The following is a 27,592-nucleotide window of genomic DNA, read 5'->3' as shown; positions in this document are numbered from 1 at the left end:
CATCTTGTGCCTCTAGGTTCCTGCCCTGCTTGGTGTCCTGGTTTCTTTTGCTGATAACAGTGGTGTAGAAATATAAGGCAAATAAGTCAAAAGTTGCTTTTGGTCATGGTGTTTCATTGCAGCAGTGGTAATCCTACCGAAGACAAGAAGGAAATGAAATCTGGCTATGAATGAAAACATGCTATGAATCCGAAAGTCCACTCCAGATAAGTTCAAAAATTAGAATAATTTTGCATAGCAAATGGTTTCGGATGTTAGTATATGAATTGTATTTTGCATATGAGAAGGAGATAAGTCAATTGTGGAGTTGGGAATTAGTGCTGAAGGCTCTTCTGTTCCCTCGGAGACTCTGGAAGCAAGTATGGCCGTCCTCAGGTCACTGTCAGGATTGGGGGAGCTGATGCAAGCTCTGTTTAGTGTGTCATACTAAGACCAGATGGACCAAGCGGTACTATGATTATTCTACTCATCAACACACCCACATCTTTACACTGTGTGAAGAGCTAAGCAAATGTTCATTTTGCCTACCATCGGTTCCTCTTTCCCCTCCAACACTGACAAATTTGGACAAATACCCGGAGGGTACACAGTAACAAGAGAGAAAGGGACATGGGGATGGTAGGAAGTAGAGAGAAGAAAGCAAGCCTGTTGACACCGTTTTTTTTATGGAGTGAACCCATGTGCTTGACTGACTTGACCATCCCTCAGGGTCCCAGGAACAAATCAGTCCTGAGGAGATTGGCTAAAGAATGTTGTAACAGGCACAGTGTCCACCTAGGAGTCTCCCATTTTCCATGGCTTTGCATTGCCACCAAACATCTTGTCATTGTTTGCATGAATCAAGTGCCAGTTCTAAGCAGTGTGCAGGCACAGGTGATTTACAGCTGTGTCGGGGGAGGGGGGATGAGGGAGAAAATAGAACTAGACAAGGTGAAGTCATGGGGATCACAGCTCAGTGGCCACCTGAGTTACGAGTCTCTCCTTCCATACATCTCTTCCCCCCATGGATTCCTATTATGTCACCATAGTGTTTCATAGGCACCAGAAGAGAACAGGCTGATATAAATAGACCCCCTCCCCCAACCTTGTATTTCTCATCCTGAGGTCTTCCTGCTTGCATTTTCAGAAGACACCTCAAAGCAATGGGGTATTGAATGTCCTACTCCATCTGAATGCCTCTGAGCCACAGAAAATAGACTCTTGGGAGTTTGTGACATCACTTTCATCCTAAACATCTCTTTGTATTTCAAAGAGTGACCCAGCAACGTCTTAAGCCCACAGTACAAAATAAGTCACAATAGTTTAAAAATACATATGTCATGCGAGGTTTTTAAGAAACGGGGATAATAAGGATGACCCCAGCTAAGACCCTCAGCAATAGTGGAGAGGGTGCCTGAACTGACCTTCTTCTATAATTACATTGGTCACCTTAGAACCTCCATTCAGTAACTGGTGGAAGAAGATGCAGAGACCCACAGCCAAGCACTGGGCTGAGCTCCCCAAGCACTGGACTGAGCTCTGAGAGTCCAGCTGAAGAGAGGGAGGAGGGATTATAGGAGCAAGGGGCTTCAAAATCATGATGGGGAAACCCACAGAGAAAGCTGATCTGAGCTTGTGGGAGCTCACAGACTCTAGACCAACAGCTAGGGTGCCTGCATGGACCCAACCTAAGCCCTCTGCATGTGGGTGATAGATGTGTATCTGGGTCTGTTTGTAGGGCCCTAGCAGTAGGACCAGGATCTGTCTCTGGTACTTGAGCTGGCTTTTTGGAACCTAGTCCCCATGCTGGGTGGCTTGCTCAGCCTTGATGGTGTGTGTGTGTTTCCTGCTTCAACTTGGTATGCCTTGCTTTGTTGACTCCCATGAGAGACCTTACCCTTTCTGAGGAGTGTGTAGGGGGTGGTAGAAGCAAGGTGGGAGGAGGGAATGAGAAGAGAAGAGGGAGGGGAAACTTCGGCTGGTATGTAAAGTAAATGAATAATTTTAATAATAGTAAAGAAAGAAGTGGAAATAAGGAGATGAGTGGTTTCAGCTCCCTGAAGCAGTAGTAGGAGAAAGACTCTGTCTCTCCAGGACCAGGTTACTTTGGGGCTGGAGCGTGTTCTGGGGGTTGAAATGGCATCAGATCACTGATTAAGAGGAAGCTGTGGTCAGGACACTCAACTGCTCTCCCTTTTGTTTTTTTTTTTTAAATTTATCTTTATTTTATGTGCATTGACATTTTGCATGTGTATTTGTGCGAGGGAGTCAGATCCCTTGGACAGTTTTGAGCTGCCATGTGGGTGCTGGGAATTGAACCTGGGTCCTCTGAAAGAGCAGTCAGTGCTCTTAACCACTGAGCCATCTCTCCAGCCCCTCTCCCTTTTGTTTTTAAAAATTATTTTTAAGTGTGTGTGTGTTTGTGTGTGTGTGTGTGTCTGTGTGTATCTGTGTGTGTGTGTGTGTGTGTCTGTGTGGGTATGTATATGTGAGTGCCAATACCTTCTGAGACCAGAGGCACCAGATCTCTCTGAAACTGGAGTTACAGGCCCCTACGTGGGTGCTAGGAACCAAAGTTTGATCCTCTGCAGGAGCAGCACCATTCTTAATCACTGAGCTATCTCTCCAGCCCCCGTGCTGCCTTCTTGCTGGGTGGCACACACATCTCTTGCATCCTGATGTGGATGGAATGGGAATAATGTGGGCAGCCCTTTTAGAGGCGCTAAACTCAAGTAAGCCCTTGTCTGTCTGGCTTATAGATTCTATGCAAATCGGGTCTTAGACCAAAGTGCCTGCCTGCGAAGATGTTTAGATTCCTCGCACAGTCTCTTCGCAAGCCCCTTCCCCTCTCTGAATTCATTTTGATAGAACAATGATTCTACTATGATGATTCCTGGTTTGTGACTGGGAGACAGAAGATGGGAAAAACTGGGTGCAAATTTGCTAAGAACCTCTGTTTGCTGCTACCTTCTATTGGAAGGTTTGGAATGCTAGGGGATCCTGTGTTTCTAACATTCTTTCCCTTTGCCCTTCCACAACTTCCTTTCCTGACCATGTTGGAGCTGGGCAGAGTTGGTACTTGGGACTGTCCTAGGGGGTTTCACCTCCTTGTGTACACATGTACACACGTGCACACACACACACACAATACACTTTTAGTACATTATCTTATCTCTCTGCAGAAGATTTTTATGACCCTCTGCACCTCACCACTGAAATAGCTTTCTTTCCTTGACTCTTTACCGGGCTCTAACACTTGTCCCCCAGACCCCCTGCCTACTTACTGGTCTGTGTACAAACAGGCTCATGCCAGCATCTAAGGTGGCCGGGAAATAGCCTTTCCAGGAGATCAGAAATACAAAGAGGTGCCCCGGAGTGACCCACCATCCCTTACTCGTGGCAGCTGTTCATTTCCTGGATCAGGCACTGTGTACAGAGACTGTCACTTCTAGCAGAAAGCACCTCCAAGAGGTTTCCACTGGCAGCTCCCTGGGAATTCGACCATGGTTTTAAAAACAAAACCTAACAACCACAAAAGCTTGCTTCGAACTCAGACACGCTAGGATAACCGTGGATCTCCCGTTCACACACACACACACACCCTGGGCTTGACATCCTTGCCTTCAGCAGCTTGGCAGATAGAAAAAAAAAAACCAACAGTTTGTTTTGTGTGTGAGCAGAGTTAACTTAACCAACCTCTGTCAAGACAAAGAGCTGCAGGGAGGTGAGGGCATGCAAGTATGTCTGAGAGGCAGCCAGGTAAGGAGAGACGGAAGGCAGGCTGTGATCACCGGAGGCGTGGACAGCTGACATTCTCCAGCTGCTCCCAGGAGGCCCTGAAAAGGGCCCCAGGGAGGAGCACACCTGCCAACAGAACACAACAGAATGGGGAGATATTTGGCAATGAGATATACACTATTGCTTGCAGTTGCTGGGGGCCCCTCATGACCTCTGCTCCTGGAACCATCCCTTCAAGCATAAGAAAGCATCGAGGGTTGTTCAGCGCAAGCTACTAGTACAGATCTCCTGCACTTATTACTGAGTCCAAGAGTTTGCGTTACCGAGAAAGAAGGGGTGCTGCTACAAGCCAAGGAATACCAGGGGTTAGGAGCAGCCGTGGGAACAAAGTGGGCAAGAATGGGACCTGAAGGCCCGGGTGCAGGAGGGCGGCATCGGAGCAGCTGAAGAGCAGAAAGCGGGTGGAAGGGATTGGGATGATAAATTAAGAAGAAAGGGGAAGTGGGTACCTTTTAGTGGCCCCTGCCAAGGTATGTCACCAAGGAAGAGGAGGACTCACAGTCCTCCAAAAGATGTGACGCTGGGAGCACTATGGTTTGAGACTTTGGAACTTCAGGACTTGGAGAGAAACTTTTCTGTTGTCTGTGTCCTGTTTCTCAACTGTGTCTGTGGGTACAGCTTCAGGTCACTCACCGGTGGCCTCTTTTACCAGGTAGTTGGGGACAGGGATGCAGGAGTATGGGGAGGGCATAGGAGCAAGGTTGGGGTGATCGGACTCCTATCAGCAGCGTGAAGAAGTCATCTTAGGGAACAGGAAGCCTGGTAGTCTCATGAGTCCAGGGAATGACCAGGAAGAAGGAACAAAGTGAGCAAGAATGGGAACTGAAGGCCCCGGGTGCAGGAGGGCGGCATCGGAGCAGCTGAAGAGCAGAAAGCGGGTGGAAGGGATTGGGATGATAAATTAAGAAGAAAGGGGAAGTGGGTACCTTTTGGTGGCCCCTGCCAAGGTGTGTCACCAAGCAAACAGCGTTAGTGCGAGGGGTTTGTTAGGCGATGGGGAAGAGGGAGAATGAAAGGGTGGAAGGCCATGTTGGAATGGAGACGTGAGAGAGGCAGGCAGGCTGGCAGACAGACAGACAGACAGAGAGACAAGAGGAAAAGAGAGGCAAGAGAGGAAAGGAGAGGCAAGAGAAAAGAGACACGAGAGGGACCTGTTCCCTGGTGGCAGTTTTAAGGATGCACACCACACAAGGGCGACATCTGCTTTGGCGGCAGAGGCAGGCTGCTGCCGCGGCGGAAACCAACAGGGGTCATAAACGACACAAGGCCTGAAGGCAGGTCCAGGTGGCCCTGTACACCGTAGTTTTCTTTCTCATTCTGAACCCACCATGCCAACCCCCAGAAGTGTCTATTTGAAATTAAAGCTCCCAGGTCCCTGCAGCTCTGATGAGTGACAGTTCCAATGGATGGGACCTGGGAAACTGCATTTTCACAAACCCCACAGGTAGGGTTAATGTTCACTCCGTCTAAAAACCATACTACAGACACTTAACAGATGTGAATAAACATCCCCCTTTCTAGATAAAACTAGGGAGGACAGAGAGAAGCAGAAGAGAGCAGGAGCGGCAGACAGGAGATGGTAAGAGTTTTGGCTAGCTCTCCTTCAAACCATGGTGAGAAAGGACCTCTGCATAGGCCACCTTGGGGTACATGTGGACATATTCTCCCTCCCAAGTCCTGACCCTAATGCCATGAGACTGGAATCGGCGGCCTGTCACAGCTCTGCCACCTACTGGCTGCAGGAGGAGATGCAAGATTCAGTGTGGATTCCACACTGGTTTAAAGAGCATCTTCAGAAAACAGCAAATGAGCAGGCACATAGGTGCACACGTAGGTATAGTCATAGCCATTTTTAAACGACACATAAATGTCTACACACCTCACTGAGCAGGCCCCCTCCAGCCTCGTGAAGCCTGCAGCAGCAGCTGGAGTTCCCTGTTGTAGCGAGCACAGATGTATTAAATGTGTGTCTTAAGAGACCCATGAGATTGGAGTGAGAAGAGAGAAGGAAAGCCACGCACACGATGATAACTAGAAGCTTTGAAGGATTCCTTCCTATTCCTAGGAAAGAGCACAGACATCAAAAGTGTGGCTGAGAGTGGTGGGCCTCCTCCCTTGGGGGGGGGGGCAATAGGAGAGTGGGACATAGAACCTTAGCTCCCAGTCTCTGGGAGGGGGACAGGAATGAGGGGAGCAGCTGAACTTCCTTCCATCAAGCTCCCCAATATCCAAAGCAACCGAGCACGGAGTAGTAAGATGTCTTTTCCCTGATGCTCTGAATTCTGGGTAATATTGCCCCCTGTGCCCCCTGCTTCCCTTTAGTGAGCAGATGGGGTTACCAAAGGGTTAAACTCACTGTGACCGCCTCTGGTGCTCAGGAGTGTGGGAGTGTTCACCTGTTTGATTAGGAAGGATGCCAGTCCCCCCCCCCCTCCCAGGGCTACTCTGAAAAGTGTCGCCCTCCTGTCTACCTGCCCCCCTCCACCCACCTGTAAGCCCACTTGTAGTGTGCGGATGAACTTCTGACTTTGCCTTGCCACTGTCTGTGACCTATGTCACAGCCACTTAGGATTGAGTTTCATTGACCGAGTTACCTTGGGTCTGGAGGGAAAAGAGATCGCAGCCTTTCCCAGGAGTCAGATTCTTGCACTCTGAGAGATTGCTTGCTGGCATGCAACCCAGCCCCCGGGCCCCCACCCCTCCTTACTGCTCTGCCTGCCTCTTCCTTGTTTTTCACTCTCTCCCTGCTCCTGGCTTTCTTCCCTGACTCCCTCCCTGCCTTTGGCTTTCTGAAGCAGCCTGAATGGTTGTCACTTGAACCAGCCAAGGAAAGGAACCAACTAGGAGGGTCCCTGATGCTGGTGGTCAGGCAGTGTGGTACCATCCTCGGCTTGAGGGGCCCCACTTGGCTGTTGCACACACAACTTGGCCACCGTGGCTCAGCAAGTGTGGGTAAGTAGGTGCTGGATGCCACAGAATGTAAGCACTCAGGAGAGAAGTGGCGTTCAGTCTTACTTGAGCACACCCAGACCACTAAAGCCAACCCAGTTCGATTCCATTCAACACAACGTAACCTAATCTAACCCAACCCAACTCAGTCTACTCCAATCCAATGCATTTAACTTTTCCAATCCTGTACATTGAACTCAACACAGCCTAATTAAAAATAACACAACACGATCATATATACCTAGGTCCAAGCGACGGTAAGATTTATAGCACCCTATTTGTTTATGCTAATTGAGGCATTGATCTATAGTGGGTGGTGAGGGACTAAACAGTGGGTTTTCTGAGATAAGTCTTTGATGCTTTATTTGCAAAATTGTTGGGAGAAAAATGGATGTCAAGGCTGCGCGATGATGGCAGTAGGCTTAGAGCACAAGGAGCCCTAGAACTGCAGTGGGAAGGAGAATTTGTGGTCTTTTCACATCCAGCTTTTGGTCACTTGTCTGCTAGAGGACTGGAGGACTGGCACCTAAGGATTCAGTAAAGCTGGTTCGCTCTGAGGTTCTGAGGGTCCACTGATGTGACCTACGTGAAAACCCTTTTCAGAGTCTGAGGTGTGAGATTCCTGTTGAGCAAACGCTTCGTGGGGGAAGTTTTAAATCTGTGCTTTACAATCTTACAGGCTTGTGAGTGTTGAGCGTCTCTATTCCCAATAACAACTCCATCAGGGGAGAGCGACATTAAAACATTAAACCTATCATTTTCCAGAAACCTAAATTGATTAATTCAGATTCTGTTGGGAATGTGAAGGTTTTCAAAGCTTCAGGTAGACACCTTGCTGCAAAGATATATGTTATGACCACCAATGTAAACATAGAAACTTGATTCGGGGAGAACTGAGGGAATATAGTTGATGCTACAGATAATCTCCAGTTTATGATCTTAAAGACTTAGAGACTTTCAACTTGACAACGGCATGAGAATGGTTCGTGTTCCAGAAAAGTCACACTTGAGACTTTTGAATTGTGACATTTCCTGGGCCAGAGCTCCAAAGTCTGATTCTCTCCTATGATGCTGGCCCAATCACAGTCCTCATTTGGTCACATGATCCGAAGAGGAACAAAGCATGGCGAATGGTGTATTCTGTTACTAAAGTAGGGTGTTGGGTCATGTATCCGCTACTTTTGTTGCTGTAACAAAATGGCTGGTAAAAGCTTCTGAAGTAAGGAAGGGCTTGTTTTGACTCCAGGTTTGAGGAGATCTAGTCCACCACGGCAAGGAAGGCCTGGCAGTGGCACATGAGATAATCCATCCACAGCCAGGAAGCAGAGAGAGATGCACATATACGCTCAGCTGGATGCTTCTTTCCATTCAGCCTGAGACGTGAATCATGTTTGCATTTAGGGTGGGTCTTGCTGCCTCCATGAAGCCTTTCTGGAAACAGCAGAGGCGTGTCTCTCAGGGGACTCCGAGTCCAGTCAGGCTGACAATGAAGGTTAGCCATCGTAGGCTGGCCAGGAGGATCAGATGACTCTGCAGCTTAGGATGTTTTATCCTTAGCATCCCAAGGATTTATTGGGATGTAGCCTCATTGCAAGCCTCAGAACCTCTGTCATCCACCTCCCAAGACAAAATAGGTGGGCTTAGGGTGGTGGCATAGAATTTTGTGTTTTCACTATTTTAGACAATAAGCAAATGTTTACCTCTGTGGAAGGAATGACTTTGTGCTCCTTTAATGGCTTTATATACAGCACATTCTCCAAGTTGGGAATGAGGGGCAAAATTACATTATCTTAATTTTATAAAGAGCAGACCGGATCTATTACCATCTCATTAATATGCAGCCTTCTCCCCTTTGCCTCTAGACTAACCCCAGGGCTTTAAAGAACAGTCAAAAGTCTCTTATACCTCTGTCCAATCTGCCATCCCGGAACCCCTCTTACCGTGTTCCTCTAATCACATGCCTTGACCACATCCAACCCCTTTCTCTTGTATACACACAGTACTTTCTTCCATCTCTGCCCCGGCCCCTTACTAGCCTGTCCCAAAATGTACGTTCTTCTTCCTTTAAATTCAGTTTAAGTTGTCACCAGGCTATGAAGCTCCCTTCTCACCCTCTCTTTAGGGCCCACACAACCTGGAATCTGAATATACGTCATTCAAGAGGAGGTGGTATGATTGGCAGGACATATTGGGAGAAGGCTTGTTGGGGAATCCTGAGCCCACCACTTACTAGCTATTTCAGGCATTTGGGTGTATCATTTGGCTCCCATGGCTCTTCATTTATTTATACATGGAACGTGAAGTAAAAAAGCTGTCCTCTTTACCTTCTTGAGGTTGTGGCTCATGCTAATGTACAAATGTTTATTGTTCACTTACTATGCTTGGTGTGAATCAAATTGGAAAATATAAATGAAAATGCTTTCTATATCGCCTTGTGACAGTTAACTACTTCAGTCAGGGAGACTATGAAGGTAGGAACCAGCCAAATTCTCTTTGAGTCTTCCCTGCCTGTGAGTAGGATTTTACACAGTAGGTGTTCACTACGGAGTGAACTAGACAAAAGGAGACACTCAGTCCACTCCCCCAGTGGGCAAGAATAGGATTTTACACAATAGATGCTCACTATGAAATGAACTAGACAAAAGGAGACTCTCCACCCTCCCCCTAGTGGACCATGATAGGATTTTATACAGTAAATGATCACTATGGAGTGAACTAGACAAAAGGAGACTCTCGGTGGACCAGTGTAGAGTCTTTCTGGTCCTATCTCTCAAGCCCTAGTCACAGAAATGTCACTGCATTCCCACCCCTTCGAAGTGCTCATCTTAGGTACCAACGCAAAAGCCAGGGAAGAGATAACTACAGAAGAACACAGAATCCAGCTACATGCTTAAGAGAGTGGAGGATAAAATAATAATATATAGTGTCTGTATTAAAAAGTGCTCATGGCCCATTGGAGACCAAGGAAATAATCCCTTGCCTAGAAATCCAGGAGGAGGTTATGTGATAGAAGTCAATTTTGTCACTGTACCCCCTCCCCCCCTTATTTGTCTCTTTGTCTGGAACATAACAGGCTGGTACGATGAGGATCATAATAAAGGAGGAGCCCTGAAGTTATCCCATCATACCTTTCTCGGGTCCACTTTGTGGGATGGGAAATCAAGTAGTTAGCCAGCCAGTCAATAGACCCATGTCTGTGGACCAAGAGGAGGGGTTTCGCCATAGGGCTTGTGTTTTGATAAGACTTGATAGATACCACATTTTGCAGTTGAAGAACATGGAAGCCCATAAAATCTCAACTCCCCTACCTTCACACTCTTCTCATCCCCTTTCTTCCACCTCCTTGCCAATTAGGGTCAACTTTGGAGACCCCAAAGAAGCAGAAAGGAAGAGGTGGTCTCTGGTGATGGACCCGGCTTGAAGTTGACCAGATGCACTGACCTAAGGTCTACAGAGGAGGAAAGGAACCAGCCTCAGAGTACAAATCATTCTGTTTCAAGCCTAAACCACTACAGGAAATGAACTCTGAGGAGTGTGTGTGTGTGTGTGTGTGCGTGCGTGCATGTTGTATGTGATGAATAAATAGTTTTTGAAATTTGAAACTCACATTGCTTTGGGGACAAGAGGAAATCCCCGAAACAGTTTTAAGTAAGATTATAAGATTCGTACAAAGAGATACATTTCTTTAATCCCTCAAAAGCTCTTCCCACTCCCCCACCCTGATCTATTGTGGTTTCTTTTGCCCATTTGTTGACCTTTACACGCACACATGTTTATATGTACATTATGTATAATGAAGATAGATTTATGCTTATAGTAATATGATTACATGTAGCTATATATAATTATAGATATTTATTCTGTATAATTTTATAATTTGGACCTCAAGAGGCATCTAACCCCATCGTTTTGCAACAAGCAGTGTGAGACAAGGCCACGGAGCCTGCCAACAACTGGAGCAGGCCATACTTAGATCTGTTTTCAGGCGGGGATCTCTCTTTGCCTCCCTCCCCTCTCCCAGGGGTCAGCTGTCCTTTAGCAAAGCATTGGTACCTTAGGAAATGCTTAACTCCAAGGAAAACTCCTCACTTCCTAGAATCTGGAGGTGGTGGTCATGATGTGGGGGAGGTCTTTGCACAAGTGTGTCTTCCTGGGTGCCTGTTGAAGTTTCTGTGGCTAAGATACACAGCCTGTCACAGCTACATGGCTTTTGGGAAATGAGTCAACTTCTCTTGTCTTTGTTTTTCTCTCTCACGAGACTCGATCCCTAAGAAAACCTACTCCATTTGGCTGATGTGAAGGTATAAAGAGGAACCAGACTTCAACTCAGGTCCCAGCACACTGTCAGAACTAAACTAAAGTCGTTATCATACTGACTCAGACCACACAGCCACAAGCTCCCGTCCCTAGCCCTGTCACTGTGAGGGAGAGAGGGAAGCCATGCTATTTTGTACGGTGCAGCATAGAGGTGGGTAGCAGAATCTGAGACACTTCATTTTTTCTTAATCTTCATGGTTTACAGCAAGAGGTGGCTTTGGACCCTGGATGACAGTAAGTATGGTTCTTGACATCTGAACTCCTCCTCTGCCTCCTCCATCCCACTTCAGAATTTCTCCACCCTCTCTACTTCAGCCTAGGGTCAGGACGAAGCTAGTTGTGATTACACAAAGTCTCACATGGGAAATTCATTTAAAGTATTTCTTGTATTTGTAGAACATGTTAAGGGGTGAGCTATATTGCATGGTAGGAGTCTTAGGCTATATGGAGGTAATTTCTTTGTATGAGGTAGAGGGGAAATACCAGTCATATGATAACTGTAAAGTCCAGTAAGAACACTTAGCTTGGTAAGCAGGAAGTGGGGAGAGAGAGGAAGAGCTGATATGGAATATCAGTTTAATAATCAGTGACAACCATGAACGACTAAGATAATGGTAAAAGCAAGAAGCAAGCAGGGAGAGAAAACTAGTCATGTGTGGGAAGGAAGAGCAAGTTTGAGGTGTGCTGACCATCAGGTGTTGGTTTCATGGTCAACTGAGGGTCTGGATTCCGTTGGAAATTCATTCATGTCGTTCTAGAGGGAAACTATGAAACAAGACGTGAAGACATGTCCCACTGCTATAATTTGGGCACACATTCTACAAGACCATCTTCCCCTCTCTGTTAGGGTCACACTGGATGCAGATCACAAATCACGGAGCTCAGACTGACAACATTTTGGCTATGGGAAAGAAAACAAAGTCTTGTTTTCCAGTGTCCCTTCATGTTCCTCCAGACCACACCCCTCATCCGGGGTCCAAGGCTACCTCCTGCGGCAAACCATTAGATTAAGAAAGATTGAAGTGTCGTGGATTTCACCACCTACCTCTGTGTTGTGACATACAGTATAGCTGGTGACCAGAAATTTATGGCTATGTGTTCCGAGTCAAGGAATATCCTGTGATAACAGCTTGAGTTTGCTCTGATAGTGCACTGAGTCCTGAGCTAAAATCCACTTGCTCATTACATCTTCACATCAGCCAAATGGGGTAGGTGCTCTCAGTGCTTGGGCTTCGTGAATGAGGAAAGCAAAGGGCAGAGAAGTTGACTCATTTTCAGGCAGGACTGTGATTGGAAGCTTCAGAGGTTTCTGAAATCATTACATTAGTTAATATCTTGGCAAGCCTACTGTGATCAATATTCTTGGTTGGAGACTTGACAACATCTAGAATTTACTAAAACATAAGTGGCTTAGTACACCTATGAGGGATTTGTTTTTAAATTAAATAATCTGAAGAGGAAGGACCTACTCTTTATCTTTTGAGGTGGGAAGGTAAACATTTAATCCAGATCTTTTAACATGAGAAGATCCACCTTTAATCTGGGTCTCACTTTCTGGTGGCAGCCCGTATAAAAGACATGGGAGAAGGACACTCCTGGCCTGCTTGCTCTTGCCCTTGCTGGCGATTCTATTTCTTCACTGGCATTAGGGCCTCCTTCTGGATTACGGTGTATTCTGAAGAGCAGTTGAGACATCCAGGCTAGTAGACTGAACAGTTGTGGGATTCTTGGACCTTCCATTGATAGATAGCCATTGTTGAACTAACTGGGCCACAACCTGTAAGTCATTCTAATAAATCCCCATATATATTATTAATTCTGTAAGTTCTGTTTCATTAAAGAGCCCTGACTAATGTACCTAGAACCTAAGACCGCCCGGACAAAGTAAGTGCTGACCAGATGGATACTTGGATATGATGCTACTAGCATGTTAATATAACATTTGCACATTATATGAGTGTATTGATGACTGATTATTCCAGTCCTGGACTCCCGTGATCCTGGTGACTTTGATAGCCTCAGTTTTCACATCTGAAGCATGGGAGAAACAATTCCCACGGGGACAGGGACAGTGCCTATGGGTTTTGCTCAGTGCCTCCGAGTCCTGAGATCAATAGTGTAATTGCTGTGAAACACATAGGCCATGGTGCCGCTGCATAAATAATTGTAATCACTGTGGCCAGTGACAGATAGGATGGTTTTCCAATATCTTATTCTAAAATGCATTTCTCTGCAATTAAATCCACAGGCTTTTGGCAGAATGAGCATCCCATATAGGCACATAGTATTTTTGTTTCCTTGCTAGGCATGGAGGCACTCCAACTCTGGCACCTCCTTCTCCTCTAGGCACTCCCTTACTGAGGTCAAAGGTTACCATCTGACTTGAGTGTGTCTTTAGGCCCCTCAGCTGAGGGTGGGGGTGAATAAGAGGTGGTAAAAAAGAGCCTTTGTAGTATCCCAGTCACCCCCTTTCCCTGGATCCTGGGCCCCCAGCTTTCTGCATCTGTGCATTCCAGCTCTATCTGGTGATGTCATTGGGACACAGGAATGTCCTTCTCAGATCCACAACTTGAAGTCAGGGTAGGGTCCTTCCCCACAGTGCCGTTGGGGACAGATTTTTCTGACTGTGACATGCCTCACCCCAGGCATCAAGAATTCCTAGGAGCTCATTTGTGACAATTCTAAGCATTTCTTTTTCAGAGTGGCTGCAATTAAAAAAAAATGGAACATGGAAAAAATATGGAGGCTGCACTTAGGGAGACCTATAAGAACAGTGTAGAAGGAAGAAACATGAAATCACACGAGACAGCACTGAGTGAGGCCCACTCCAAGAGACTGCATCCACTTGCTACTGGACAGTAACAGATATTATCACCAGGGCATGTGACAACATTTACCTTTAGATGCATTATTGCCAAGTACAGGTTTGAAGCCAAAAATGTCAAACTCAAGACTGGGTTCCTCTGGTGTCTTTTGTACTCTGAGCACTGGTGTCTTCTAGCACACAGACAGGAGGAAGGCTGAAGGAGCATGTAAGGAACCCCTGCTGAGATGCACCATGGGAACTCCATGAGCAAGGCGTGCATGGACAGTTGCTGTAGTACGTGGGAGGCATGGACCCTGTCTGGCATTCACTGGAATGGTGGAAGGACCTTCCGTTCTCACTGACACTTGAGCTGCGTCTGCAGTAATGTGGTGTGCATGGATGCTGCTTCTCACCTTGCTTTGCTCCATCTATCTATCTATCTATCTATCTATCTATCTATCTATCTGTCTGTCTGTCTATCTATCTATCATCTATCTATCTATCTATCTATCCGTCTATCATCTATCTATCTGTATGTATCTAGATCTACATCTATATCTACAACTATATATCTATATCTATAACTATATCTGTCTCATCTGGTTCTGGAGCTTTCAAGCCTCTTAATATCTCAAAGCAACCCTGTCTTTCAGCCAGCAGCCAGGTGGCATCACTTGGACCAGTGTGGCTCTCAATGTGCAGCTATCATGTGGTCCTAAGGCCAAAAGGTTAAAAAGGGGAGACTCCCAATCTTTGTTTGCATTCTCCCCTTTTTGGCTAGCTGATTCTCCACTCCTTTGTCCCAAGTAAACATGGACTGTTTGTGTGTGTGTGTGTGTGTGTGTGTGTTTGCTACACAATGGCAAACACATCTGTCCCTGCAAGCAAGCCTTCATGCTCCACAGAAAGACTGGTGCCCCAGCAGCTTGATGAGGCTGTGGGGAAAGGACCAGAGCAGAGCTCATCAGTGAGAGCAGATGTCGAGCTAATACACACTTTCTGATGCTCCCTGGGTTATTTATTTCTCAAGGAAATTGCCGAACAGTGCCCAAGGGATGAGCAACAGTTGGTCTCCCGAAGTTTCCCACTGACAGCTGGGAGCAATATAAGATCAGAACCATGGAGGGCTGAGTTCCTGAGGTTTGGGGTGTTAGGAGGACTGGTGGTCTTTTAGGATGATGCGACATTAGAAGAGGGAAGCTTAGGAGATAGTCACAGGGTGTCTAAGAACGCTGGGAACCCTTCGGGTATTTCTCATTATGAATGGAGTGCGCACGTTCATTAGTTAATTTAGTAAACACCTATTAAGGAACTGGTGTGCGGTGGCTATTGGGGACCTTGCTGGGAAGCATGTTTCTGCTGTGTTGCCATCCACATCTTTTGGTTTCATCTGCATCTCCACACTAATCAAGCACACTGCATACCAATCAGCTCCAACTCACATGCATGTGTTCTTACGCCTAGCGTCCAAGAGTGGTTCATAATCTACATGGTGAAATCCCCACAGTGATTCTAAGATGGACCACTCTGAGCCCTATATTACATCTGAGGCCACCCAAAAGACCAAATGCATGCTGAGGCAAGATGGTAGGTGTATGGTTGGATCTACGCAGGAAACACAAGAGGAAGACAGGAAATGCTTTGGAGTCAGCCAGAGTACATGGTAGTTTCATTTGATGGCAAAGATGCCACGTTCAGAAAGTGGTGGGACTAGGCAGGCATGGATTAAAAAGAAAAATCCTAATAGTGCCCTGGGGCCAGTTTCAGAAGGACTGGTGAACTAGACAGGTTGAAGGGGAGTAGAAAGGATATTGAAGAAATATGTCTTAGTTAGGATTACTATTGCTTTGATAAAACACCATGACCAAAGCAACTTGGGGATGAAAGGGTTTATTTGGCTTACACTTCCACATTGCAGTACATCATTGAAGGAAGCCAGCACAGGAACGCAAACAGGACAAGAACCCAGAGATAGGAGCTGTGCAGAGTCTATGGAGGGGTGCTGCTGACTGGTTTGCTCACCATGGCTTGCTTAGCCTGATTTCTTATAGAACCCAGGACCACCAGATGGCATCACCTGATGGCTTTCACCCATCCACCACCAATTAAGAAAATGCCCCACAGCCAGATCTTATGGAGGCATTTTCTCAATTGAGGTTCTCTCCTTTCAGAGCACTCTAGTCTGTGTCAAGCTGACGTAAAACCACCAAGGACATATGAGGAAGGGGCACAGATGAAAGGACTATTTGCAAAAGGCCACTGTGTCTTGGAGAGCCTGGGCCTGCCTTGCTTTGGATGGTTAATATTCCACTCTTATTGGGAAAGATGGGGAGGGAGGGACCAGGAAGAGTCTTGATTTCAGTGGGGTGCTGCTCTAGATTGATGGAGGCCATATGTAAAAGAGGGACTGAAGGCAGAAAAGATAGGATGCAGATGAGGACAGAGACATCTGCCAAGACACCAAGGAAATGGGGTTTATACCCAGAGACTGGAGGATCCCAACTGACTGGTAAAGTCGGGGGTATAAAGGAGTCAAGCCTAGATGAAACCTTGAAGGCTCTCTTTCCCCATCCAGTTCACACTTGTCATGTCTACTCTGTCCCCAGCTATATGCTGTCACCTTCCAGCTTTAGTTAGAATTTGACCGTTTCAGATATAGCAACAGCAACAGCAAAGATGCTGCAACTTGGGCAGGGTACCATTTCTAGGCCACGTCTATTTTCCTGAGCTTCCAGCTAGAGAGGCGTCTTCTGGATCCCTGCAGAGAGTGCTGGGTGCTCCTCATGTCCACAGTCAATGAGAATGACGTGGTTTTTCCGCATTAGCCCGTTCGTTATGGTAACTGTGCACATGGCATGTTCTGTGTGTGCACATGCATATGGACAGAGGTAAAGCATGAGTGTTGGTCCTCAGATGCTACCAGCCTTACTTTTGAAAATTAGGTCTCACTGGTCTTGAAGTGGCCAAGAAGACTGGCTCTACATGCCCTATCTGATCAGAACCAGATTAAAAACAAGTACCACTCTGACCAGCCAATTTTATGTGGGTTCTGGGGATCGAACTCGGGTTTTAGTGTTTGCAAGGTGAACACTTTATTGACTGAGCTATCTCCCTAGTCCCAATAGCTGGTTTTTTATTGAAACATGATGGTTACCCCTTTATTAAATATTCTACATGCTTGGGGGTATTATCTTTCTGACACAATATCAATAATGATGAAGCTGTTATTATTTCTACTTCTAACTTGAACAAAGCAAGGCGGGGAAAAGCTTTAGTGGATTGTTTCAGGCCACACAGCCTAATGTGTCAGAGCCAGGAGTCACAGTGCTTGCCTGTGAGCTTAGCTGCTGTCTGCTGATGTGCCTCACCTCTGGACTCTGAAATTTCATAGAACAGATGGGCACGGTCCATCTTCCAGGGACCAGAAGGAGCTGGTGCATGTTAGGCACATGGCATGGTACCTGGCTCATGGTAGGTGATAAACTGAGTATCTATCAATTTGTAGTAGTGTTCTGGGAGTGGGAACAATCTGCCCAGCCTCCCATTTGAGGAATGGCTAACAAAAGTTTATGTTGGAAGACTACTCAGGACAAAAGGTGGCTAGCAACACCAAGCTTTCAAACCTATATGATGTATCTTCATCATATAGGCTCCTAATGCATCTCTGGGACACGTAGAACAAGGGGACAATTTAAAAATATCCTGTATTGGGAATATGTCAGTCTGAGCCTTCTCTGGTCCACGCTTTAAATCAGCCATGTCAACTTTGCTTTTCATTTCTTCAGATTCTGAACCATCTACAGGTGGAGATTTTCTCCTGTGTCACCGCCCATGCGTGTATGCAGTTCAGAGGGCCAAGGTCCCTGGATTTATTTTTGCTTTGGACAACGCAGGGCAGGAAGGTCTAATGCCTGCACAGAAGACATCACTCAGCCCTTTGAATGTATAATAGGGGACCCAACGGAATTGGTTTTGCCGCCAGTGTTTAGTAACGCGGTCGTGGCGTGGGATTCATGCACACACAGTGCCTGTCTAATTAATTGCTGTTTACAGTCTTATTGTTCCTTTTGTGTTCTCTTTCTCCTGGCTAGAATCAAGAAATCAAAACAAAGAGGCTTCATTGTGCTATTCTGGGGCAACTTAAACTGGCTAAACATGGATGCGAGGTACAAGCCCACTTTCTAAGTCTCAAAACGGAGAGGCACCCCACAGATTGTAGTAGATGGAGTTCACATGGGTAGGGAAACAGGGCACAGTTGCCTACCGAGGCCTGTGGAAGGCAGCTCCAGAGCATCCTGCCTCTGTGTCTTTCAGTTAGAGCATCCCTTTCTGTCGCTGTGAAATAGAGAAGCCCTATGTTATGAAGGTGAATAGAGATATTGATAGATATTTTTTGTTCGTTCATTTATTTGTTTGTTCACTCACACAAATATCTCAGTGGTTACTCTGTGGATGGTTCAAGGGTTTGAGAGATATACCCCATAAAGGTGTCTTCATTCCAGCAAGGGTGCACACAGTAACTATAATAACTGAGTACATTGTAGAGTAAGTTATAGGATAACGGATGCTATGGGATAAGAAAAAAGAGGGCCAGAGAAAGCAGATGGGAAGTGTCAGCAAGGGACCAGGGGTGATTTCAAAAACAAAAGCCCTAGAGAATTCAAGGTGTTACTGAGTGAGGTTTTCTCAACAATGTCTTTGGTTTGTAGTTTCGTGCTTCCGGCAGGAAGTGGGTATAAAGGGAGTGAGGGAAGTCTGCTTTGTAGCAGGAATACTTCTAAGCTCCCAGAGTTGGATTGGAACTTGAGGCCTCAGTCCACCGCCATAAAAGTTGGCATCTTCTCCCTAGGGATAGAGAAGGAGTAAGGGATTGCCTTCCTAAAGTGTTTAACACCACAGCCAGCCTAAGTACTCAGGCCTCATCCCAGATCTGCCTCTGTCTTTGAGCCAACCTACTATATCCTTCCTGGTTCCTTCTCTTCCTTATCAGAGTTGAAAAACCTGTGCTACATCACTTCCCATGGAATTATACCAGGGAAGTTCCAAAGGCTCTGTTTGAACTGAGACTTGCTTCTTTGAAGACAAAGCCTGTGTAGATATGTGGGTGTGTTCAAATAAGTGTGCATACGGAGGTGTGTATGTGTGTATGTGCATGTATGGTGTATATATATGCATGATGGTTCTGACCACAGTGTCTCATACTGGAGTTGGCTTCTCTAGATCATGCATTTGACAAATGACCACCTATTATGTCGCTGACTCTGGCATTCTGTGGTGTAGTTAGTTTTTCCCCCTTCATCTGCTTCTGTAGCCTTTATAGCAAGATGTTGGGGCAGAGGCCAGACTTACATCAGCTATAGCCTGTGATGATCAACTGAATAAGTTACCACCTCAGATCTGATGGCTCCAGATGTGTCTTTCTGAGAGAATGGAAGTCCTCTAGTATTCCTGAGCACTCAGCTCTTACCAGGGGCCCTCATCACTACTGCCTCGAGGAAGGTGAGACAGCCAAACTCATGCACTTGAGACTTCCGAGAGGAAGAGCCAAAGCCTAGGTCCTTCCCCTTCCTCCTTAGGTACTTTGCTACCCCTGCCTGTCTCAGCAAAACTTAACTTTGCGAAGTAACTGCTCTGCATTTTAATGCATAGAGCCTTCTTCAGCTTCTAGGCACATGGGAGGCCAGACCATAGTGCTAGCCTGACTTAAAAATGGGGTGTGCCACCTGCACTACACCATCTGGAGAAGTACAGCCTGACCAAACCTCCAATCTGGGCTCACAGCGAGCTTGATCTGTGCCTCTGTGTTTGAGATCAACGCTCCACATAGACTTAAGAGTGGGACGGGGCACACCTCTAAGTTTAACTTGTACCCCCTCCCCTCCATCACCAGTTCTGCCTCCATTTCCCTGCCTACCAGGGAAAAATGCAAACAAACTGATTCTCACCTTTTTGTACCTGGACACAGCCGAACAGCCCTGCAGGTATAGCTGTCCACAGGGAAGCTAGAATAGACTATGCAGGGAGGGAGGAAAAGGGGGAGTGCAGGGGTGGCCTGAGTCTTCAGAGATGAATGGCACTGTTTGCTCATTAGGGAGATTATTTCAAGCAAGACGGCAGCCAGAATGCTCTAGTGCAAGCATCTGCCTGCTACTGGGAGACGATATTTATTGTTCAATCCTTCAATGGATGTAAATAAACAGCCCGGCCCAGATAATGTTCCAATAAACAAACAAGCAGCTGCCAGGAGCTCCCTGGATGGCTGACCTTTGTGGAGGCCACCCTGCTGATGTTTCAATAGCAGTCTGCCTGGCAGCTCAGAAACTCGCTTTGCCAGGGATGGAGATAGGTGCCTCGCTGACTGGTGGATAGGCAGGGGGCCAGAGGCTGAAGGACAGAGGCTGGCTGCCTAGAAAGATTCTGGGCTTGGAGACTGGTTGGCTAGAAGACTGAAGGTAGATAGAGTAGCCGGGACACCCAGAGTAGCAGGTGTGTATGTGTGTCCTTGCTAAGCCACATGGAGGGAGTTGTACGTGGCATGCTCGATGCTGTAACAGAGGTTCCTGTATGGGTCACGAAGGAGTGATGTTCAATTGTTAAGTCCTGGTGTGGCCTCTCCAGTTGTCAATACTGAAGTGCATCTGTGTACTTGGTAGTTAGCCCATTACCGTCTAATTGTCTGGCTGCCACCTTCTCCCCAGCAGATGTAGCTGATATAGCTGGAAGCCTCCAGAAACCTGCTCCCACAGCAACTGTTTGACTGGTTGGTCCTGTGCCACGAGCAGATGTTATATTTATTTTGACTACCATCCAGGGTATTGGGAGTCCTGCTGTGCAGGAGGCATGCCCAGGGTGTGGGGAGAAAGGCAGCTGTATGTACAGTAGAGCCTAGCAAGTGCCAGGCTGGGTTCGAACCAGGGCCTTGCATCTAAGCATCTCGACTTCCTTGACTTGAAGGACGCTGTACCAAGGGTTGATGCTTACAGCCCCAAACATCGCAAACATGAGGACTATGAAACACACTGTCATATGCTACAGCTCCCTGGGAGATCCTAGTATGTTGTGGTTGGGAAAGACATATGCCTATGGAAACCCCAAGACGGTAAATGCCAAGCTAAATTCTTAGCCAAGTTGCTTAGTAACTGTAGAATACGAGTGTAGGGATGAGCGCAGTCTCGAATGGCATCATCCAATATGGCAGCCATTTACCCACACAGTGAGCACCCAAAATGTACATGTCCCAAATAAGGTGTAAAATATATGTAAAATGTCACTCAGATTTCAATGATTTAGCATCAGAAGAAGTATGTAAAACATCTCATTGATAATTTTGCACTTAAACATATGTTAATGTAATCATATTTGGAACATACTGGGTTAGATAAATGTTACAATCATTAACTTTACTAGCTTTTTTTTTTCAAAATGACCATTGATAGAAAGTTTTAATGGCATAGATGGCCCACATTAGTAGTTTACATATTTCTCTTGTTTAATGTTGTTCTAGAACATTCTAGGGCTCAGATAGAAAACATTTAGATCTGCTTCATTCATTCCATCCTCATGACAGTGTTGAAGAAAAATGCCCACATACCCCCCTCTGATATCATTTTCATATATTTAGTTTTGCCTTCTTCCTGCCAGGCTCTTGTAATTTTATGAAGCCATTAGTACCATCAATTTTGCTCCATTGGTTCAGTGTTTTTATTTATTTATTTATTTTTTTCATTTTTCGAGACAGGGTTTCTCTGTAGCTTTTGGTTCCTGTCCTGGAACTAGCTCTTGTAGACCAGGCTGGCCTCGAACTCACAAGAACCGCCTGCCTCTGCCTCCCGAGTTGTGGGATTAAAGGTGTGCGCCACCACCGCCCGGCTTGGTTCAGTGTTTTTAATGACCTAAGAGATTTAGTAACCCATGAAGGGCTTTTAGGATACCTGCTATGTGTTCTGATCCAAAGTCTCGTGGTCAGATGCGCTGTGTTGAAAGCCCTTTGCCATGCGATCTGTGATCTATCTGTTTCTTGCTATCACTTGAGGCTCTGCTTACCGTCCCTGGTTATACCCCAAACTGTTGTTCAGACTCCCAGGAAAGAACCAGTGGCAGTGTTTAAACACCTCTGTGCTCACGGACCTCGTTGGTACGAACACTCAACCATTCAGAAGTCAAGCCTCCTGAAAGGCCAGGCTGGGACCACTTTTCCTCTGCAGAAGCTAGCTCAGTCTAGGAAGTCATTCTGCCAATATAGAACACAGAATACATGAACACATCCCTACAAGGGAGAACTCAAAGAGAGGGGATATAATTTCCTCATTAGTGTTTGCTTCAGAGACTAACATCCTCCAATATCCAAATTTGCATCCATGACCACCACGCAATTGGTTTCCCTACTTTTTATGCCTTTAAATATAACGCCCTTCTTTGTGGATCTTTTCCCACCGCTTAGTACCCACAAGTATCATCTGCATTGTATAAAGTGACAAACCTTGTTTGTTGATGCTGACACTCCAAAAGTTTTTGGGTGGCCTTTATACTATGACTGAAGCACAGCCACTGGCCGACAGTCTCCTTCCTTGTCATGGTTTGAGCTGTAGTTGCTGAGCTGGTCATGAGCTCCTAACATCTGAACTGTGTTCCTACCTTCTAAAGCCCATGTGTAGTGGTCAGGAAGATGGCTCTGTGATATCCCATTAAATGCTGCCCTGGGGTACTAGAAGTAGAAAATGTCATACTGGGGTCCCCTTTCTTGATTGTGGTGTCTCTTACCTTAATCATGAGTAGCAACTTAGAGACTGTTGTTGGATTGGTAGAGAGTAGTTTTCATTTACCGAATAATTAATCACAGAATGCCAACCATACCCTATGGTCTATGAGCAATGCAATAGAGGTGACCTCTGACCTTGAGTCTCACACCTCCTTATAATAGTTCCTCCCTTGCTGTCAGCCACAAAAGACAGTACCTCTTCCTGTCATTCTGTCCCCATTGTTGAGTTTTTTTATTAGCCACCAAAGCTTAGAATCATCTTTGAAGCTTCCAGCTCCCTTCTCTGGACCATGCCTTTTAAAAAAAAATACTACTAGTGGCAACGCTAGTGTATAGGGAGTTCTCGATTCTATTTCTCCATGCAGAAATGTGTCTTTTCCTGCCTCTAAGTCAGTTCTATGTCTTTGGTCAAACTGCCTGAGATCCCATGGAGACTCATTATTTTAAAATACCTTTTCATGTGGAGCCTTGTCAAAGGCTTTGGAAAAACTAAGGAACTCAGAGGCAAATGCTGAGCCAGCACTCGGGAAAGGCCTGGGTTCTAGTCTAGCCATTGTTTTCCCCTGAACTTTGGGCAAGATTCTGATCAGTCCCCATTTCAATTGCTTCATCAGTAAAATGAGAAAGATTGCGCTGATAGTCAACATCATAAAATTTTACGACTATCCAATGAGAGAGTGTTATTGAAGAATACTTTGCAAGGTCTAAAGCGAAAATATAAGGGCTCCTTATTTTGAAATTTCACACCATTATCGTCACTCATATGCATATTCTTCCCCCAAAGAACAGCAGTAAAGACTGATTCCTTCACCACCCCCAGGGCAATGTTTGCATAACACAGACTTCTAGGCAGAATGCAAATTTATATTAGCAATAAGATTGAGTTAAGTGTTAGGGTTTGAGGTCCAGTGTAAGGTCCAGTGTAAACTCATGGAAGCACGGACAATGGAGTTAGTCAGGTCTGGCCATGACTCCGTGTCCATGTTCACTAGATATGCAACCTTGGACGAGTTATTTAGCCTTCCATGCATCACCTGCAAGCATGGACAGTATTAATATTGGCGACAGATTTATGGGATGTAAATGCCAGACATGGTCTATTCCATGAAGAGTAATTCCTATTTGTCTAGGTAGAGTCTGGAGAGTTGAAAGCTAGTCCATTCTGCCTCAATTTCAGGGCTATTCACCAAACAGCCAATTTTACAATAAACTTTTGTTCATGTCTTGTGTTTAGTTCTCTAAGGGAATAGGTACATGAGTTCTTTTCTTTCTGTAGTTTATAAAGCTGTGATACGGACTATAGTAGGGGAGAGGAGAAGCGGGGGGGGGGGGGGCAGATATCTTCCCAGCTGTTCTCCTACTCTGGCAGAATAGGGAGGGTCAGGAACAAAAAAAGCCAGGCCTATGAAAATTTGCCTTATTGGTGTCTGTAGGATCCTTGGTTATTCCATAGGACGTCTACTACATCTGGCATATCACCCTATCCTAAGGGCAAGGAAGTTAGAGGCAGGAAAAAGGAGCACTCCCAAGGCGCTGAATCTAGCTTCTCATGGGGATCAGACCAAGAGCATGGGGTGGTTCTTATGGGAGCCTGTGTCTGTCAGGAGCCTAAGAGCCGAGAGCAGCCAGGGAGTTCAGCATCATTCTGTTCCCACTCCAGGGCTCCTCCTGACTGAGGATGAAGCCTGGATAGGCCACTGGCCACAACCATCACTTCACCTCCAGGCTGGTTCTGCATTGATCTGTTTCATTTTGGTTGAGAAAGTGCCGGCTCAGCGGGGGGTTCGGAAATGGAGGGTGGGGGTGCCTCTCAGACACTGAGGCATTGCTACCTCAAAGCGGAGCCTCTCTCTTCAGGCTGGTTTTCCGGTTGTTGTTTTCATGGGCATAATGGGAAATCAGCAAAGAGGAATCTCAATTACATTTATTTGTTCATTTGAAAATAAATAGTGGTCAAGGGATCAAACTCAGAACCACAAAATTAACTAGTATCCGAGTTCAGTGAACTTGGCAGAAATAAAGCATTCTGGTGTATCAGTCGTCACCAGTTGTGATGTCCCCTTCCATCATTTAACTCCTCTGAATTACTCTTTTATTCTCCTTGATCTCTTAAGAGTTGAAAATTATAAGGTAACAATTAAAATGACGGCATAATGGTGGCGCTTGGACCGCAGTGTGTTCTTTAGTTTTGTTAGTGGAATCGCTAACGCTCCCCCCAGAGACGCCGTGCAGAGTCTTGTATCAACAGCAGATCACCAAGTCCTCCAGTCCATAGACTCTCCCTTTGCCACATCCTCAGGAGTACTTGTCCCCGCTTACATAGATGGTGCTATCCTCGTGGGGTGGGGATCCTGTTGAATCGATGTGCTTGCATTTCAGGAAACTCAGCAGACTTGGGCCAGAGGCCAGATGAGCACTGTGTCAGGTTGGGAAGCCCAAGTCTTTCCTAGGTTTGTTCTCCATAACGCAGTGTGCGTGGAGGGGGACATCCATTCTGGTGGTTTCCACATTGTCTAAACATTTCTAGGAAGGCCTTGCTGATGGCCCAGGGATCGTGTAGTCCTCTAAGCATTCTCAAAAGACTAAGGATGGCTCATGCCCAAGGCATGTTTTCCTTCCCTAAGACCATGAATAGAACTCCACAATGAGCTATTTCAGGACCCACCATCTATTTTAAAACCTGAAGTATAAGCTACTAGTTTCTACAGATCAAAGAAGATCAGAGATGTGGAGCTTCGGGGATCGACTCCTTGAGTCTCTTCCAGTGCAGAGCAGTGATATCTGGGTAGAAGTCTCAGTGACTAAACCCACATTCATATATTAAAAATACTTCTGCTAACAACTGTTAGCCTTTCTTCTTGTTTTTCTTATGTGGGATGATTCCCTCACCTGAAACTGCCTCACTACCCAAGCCCGGATCCTTCATCCAGATACCAGCCCCATTCTCATCTCCAAAGACTAGTACCACCTCGGTTGACTGATCCTAAGGCATAGAAAACAGAGACAAAAACCAGATTCTTTTCAAAGCTCCCTCCTTCCTCCATGAGCTTCCATTAGTAGGTCACAGTGGGCTTCTGTCACTTATATCTTTGATGTTGGACTCTGAGATTTGCAGAGACAGAGCTCCCTGCCTCTCCCTTGACCATTGGGAGTGTCTCTAGGCTAAAGTTGGGTTGTAAGCAATATGAAATCTAAAGCCATTGTAGTGGTTTGAATGAGAAGTCCCCCGTAGTCTTGGACATTTAAAAACTTGATTTTCATTTGGTGATGTTATTTGGGGACCCTTAGGAGGTGTGCCTCTGTCGGAGGAGGCATGTCATAGGAGGTGGTCTTTAAAAGCAAAATACTTCACCCACTGCTGGTTTGCTCTGTCTTCTTCATACGTATGGTTCAAGATATGAGCCCTTGGCTTCCTGCTGCCATGTCTGCCAGCGAATGCTGTACTTCCCTGCCGTCACAGATTTGTCTTTTTCTGTAACCATGAGCCCAGATAAGCGGATCCTTATGCAAGTTGCCTTGGTCATGGTGTTTTATCACGGTAATAGAAATGTAGCTAAGACATTCACTTCACCTTTCGTCTCCTTTTCTCTGCAGATCCGAGTGGATGGGCCCAAGGGCAATGCCCTCCAGTATGAGACTGTGCAGGTGGTGGAACCAGGCCCCGTACTCCGGGACATGGCATTTTCCAAGGACCACGAGCAACTCTACATCATGTCAGAAAGGCAGGTAAGGCTGTTGAGCTCTGCTCGACATTTGTCTTGCAACGAAATGCTAGCCTGTGGCTCCATAGAAACCTCCAGGAGGCCAGCTGCAGAGAGGTGATTTGATTTATTTGGCTCAGTGTGTTTCCTTTCAGTCATGCTGCCTGGGGACTAGGGCTGGGTCTGCTCTAACAGGAGTGGAATATTTGAAATAGGAAAATATCCACAGGTCTAGAACAAATCCACTGGCTTTGAAATGATGGAGTGGCTAGGCTCAAAACCAACATTTACTACCTTAAAGAAAAACTCTTAAGTTAGAATCTCAAGTTCTAGGTCAGATTTCCCTACACAACAGATAACTGCCTCTCAAAGTCACCTTTCTAGTCCCAAGAGGTTTGTGCGATGGCAAAGATATTTCTGTAAGAAACCGAGGTAAGCGAGCATCATAGAAGAGCCAGATGGATGAAGGTTCGGAGAACAGACAGTGCCTTGAAGTGAGATGATATATTGTGTGCCCTGAGCACTCCTGTGTAGCTCCAACCTTGTGGGACCTCTAGAACATCACATGAACGCCAATCCATGGACAGATAGGGCATAGGGGTGATTGTTGGTTGAAACAAAGTAGGACTTAGCAATATTGGATTTGGTTCTGGAGTTTAGCCAAGTGCTAAGTAAGTTGATCAGGGGTTCTCAGTGCAGACCAGAGACAATGTCATATAATTAGAGGGGTTTCCTATAGTCCTCTTCCTCACTGCCCAGAGTCTTACTTTCCATGGTATATCCCAGAACCCCAACGGTGGGTAGGCACTGCTGGACCTCTGCCCCATTATTTCTAGGAGGTCATATTGGAAGCTGTCCACCTAGTTCATGAATATGGATGCCTTAGCACTGAGTGATGAGGCCGTGGCCGTGAGGGACAGCTCTCTCTCTCTCTCTCTCTTATTCCTCTTCATCAGTGCGCCTGAACTCTCTGGAGGACCTTGCTGACAGAGTCTAGATTGTTCTGCCTGTCCCAGCGCCACAGAGTGAGGCAGATGAATTCTACATTATGCCGCCCACAGTACTTGTATATTATGTCCTGGAAGCCTACAGTAGCCCAACTTTCTTTAGGAGCTTGATGACTTCTTCTCTCAGTGGGAGTCTCTGGATCTGCCAGCTTCAGCAAGACAGGGATTCATTGTGGTGCCCTTCGGAGGTCGCCATGGCTTGGGGATGGTGAAATGTTTTGGATACAACTGGGATGGAATGAGCAGCTGGTGATGAATCCATCCCCTATCTGCATTT

General features: G+C 46.1%; 1 protein-coding gene across 1 annotated transcript in view; it reads left to right on the top strand.

The window, feature by feature from the left end:
• Window positions 1–27,592, top strand: part of Plxna4 (plexin A4) — a 454,568-nt gene that overhangs the window by 256,417 nt on the left and 170,559 nt on the right. The window contains exon 4 of the mRNA XM_041675360.1: window positions 26,202–26,333. Coding sequence (XP_041531294.1) covers window positions 26,202–26,333 — 132 coding nt within the window. The remainder of the gene's footprint in view (window positions 1–26,201; window positions 26,334–27,592) is intronic.

The sequence above is a fragment of the Microtus oregoni genome, unplaced genomic scaffold, assembly GCF_018167655.1.
Source record: "Microtus oregoni isolate MIOR12 unplaced genomic scaffold, Mior012 000026F_ref0000081, whole genome shotgun sequence".
Taxonomy (NCBI): domain Eukaryota; kingdom Metazoa; phylum Chordata; class Mammalia; order Rodentia; family Cricetidae; genus Microtus; species Microtus oregoni.
Note: the sequence above shows the minus strand (reverse complement) of the source record. Positions and strands in the feature narration are given on the sequence as shown.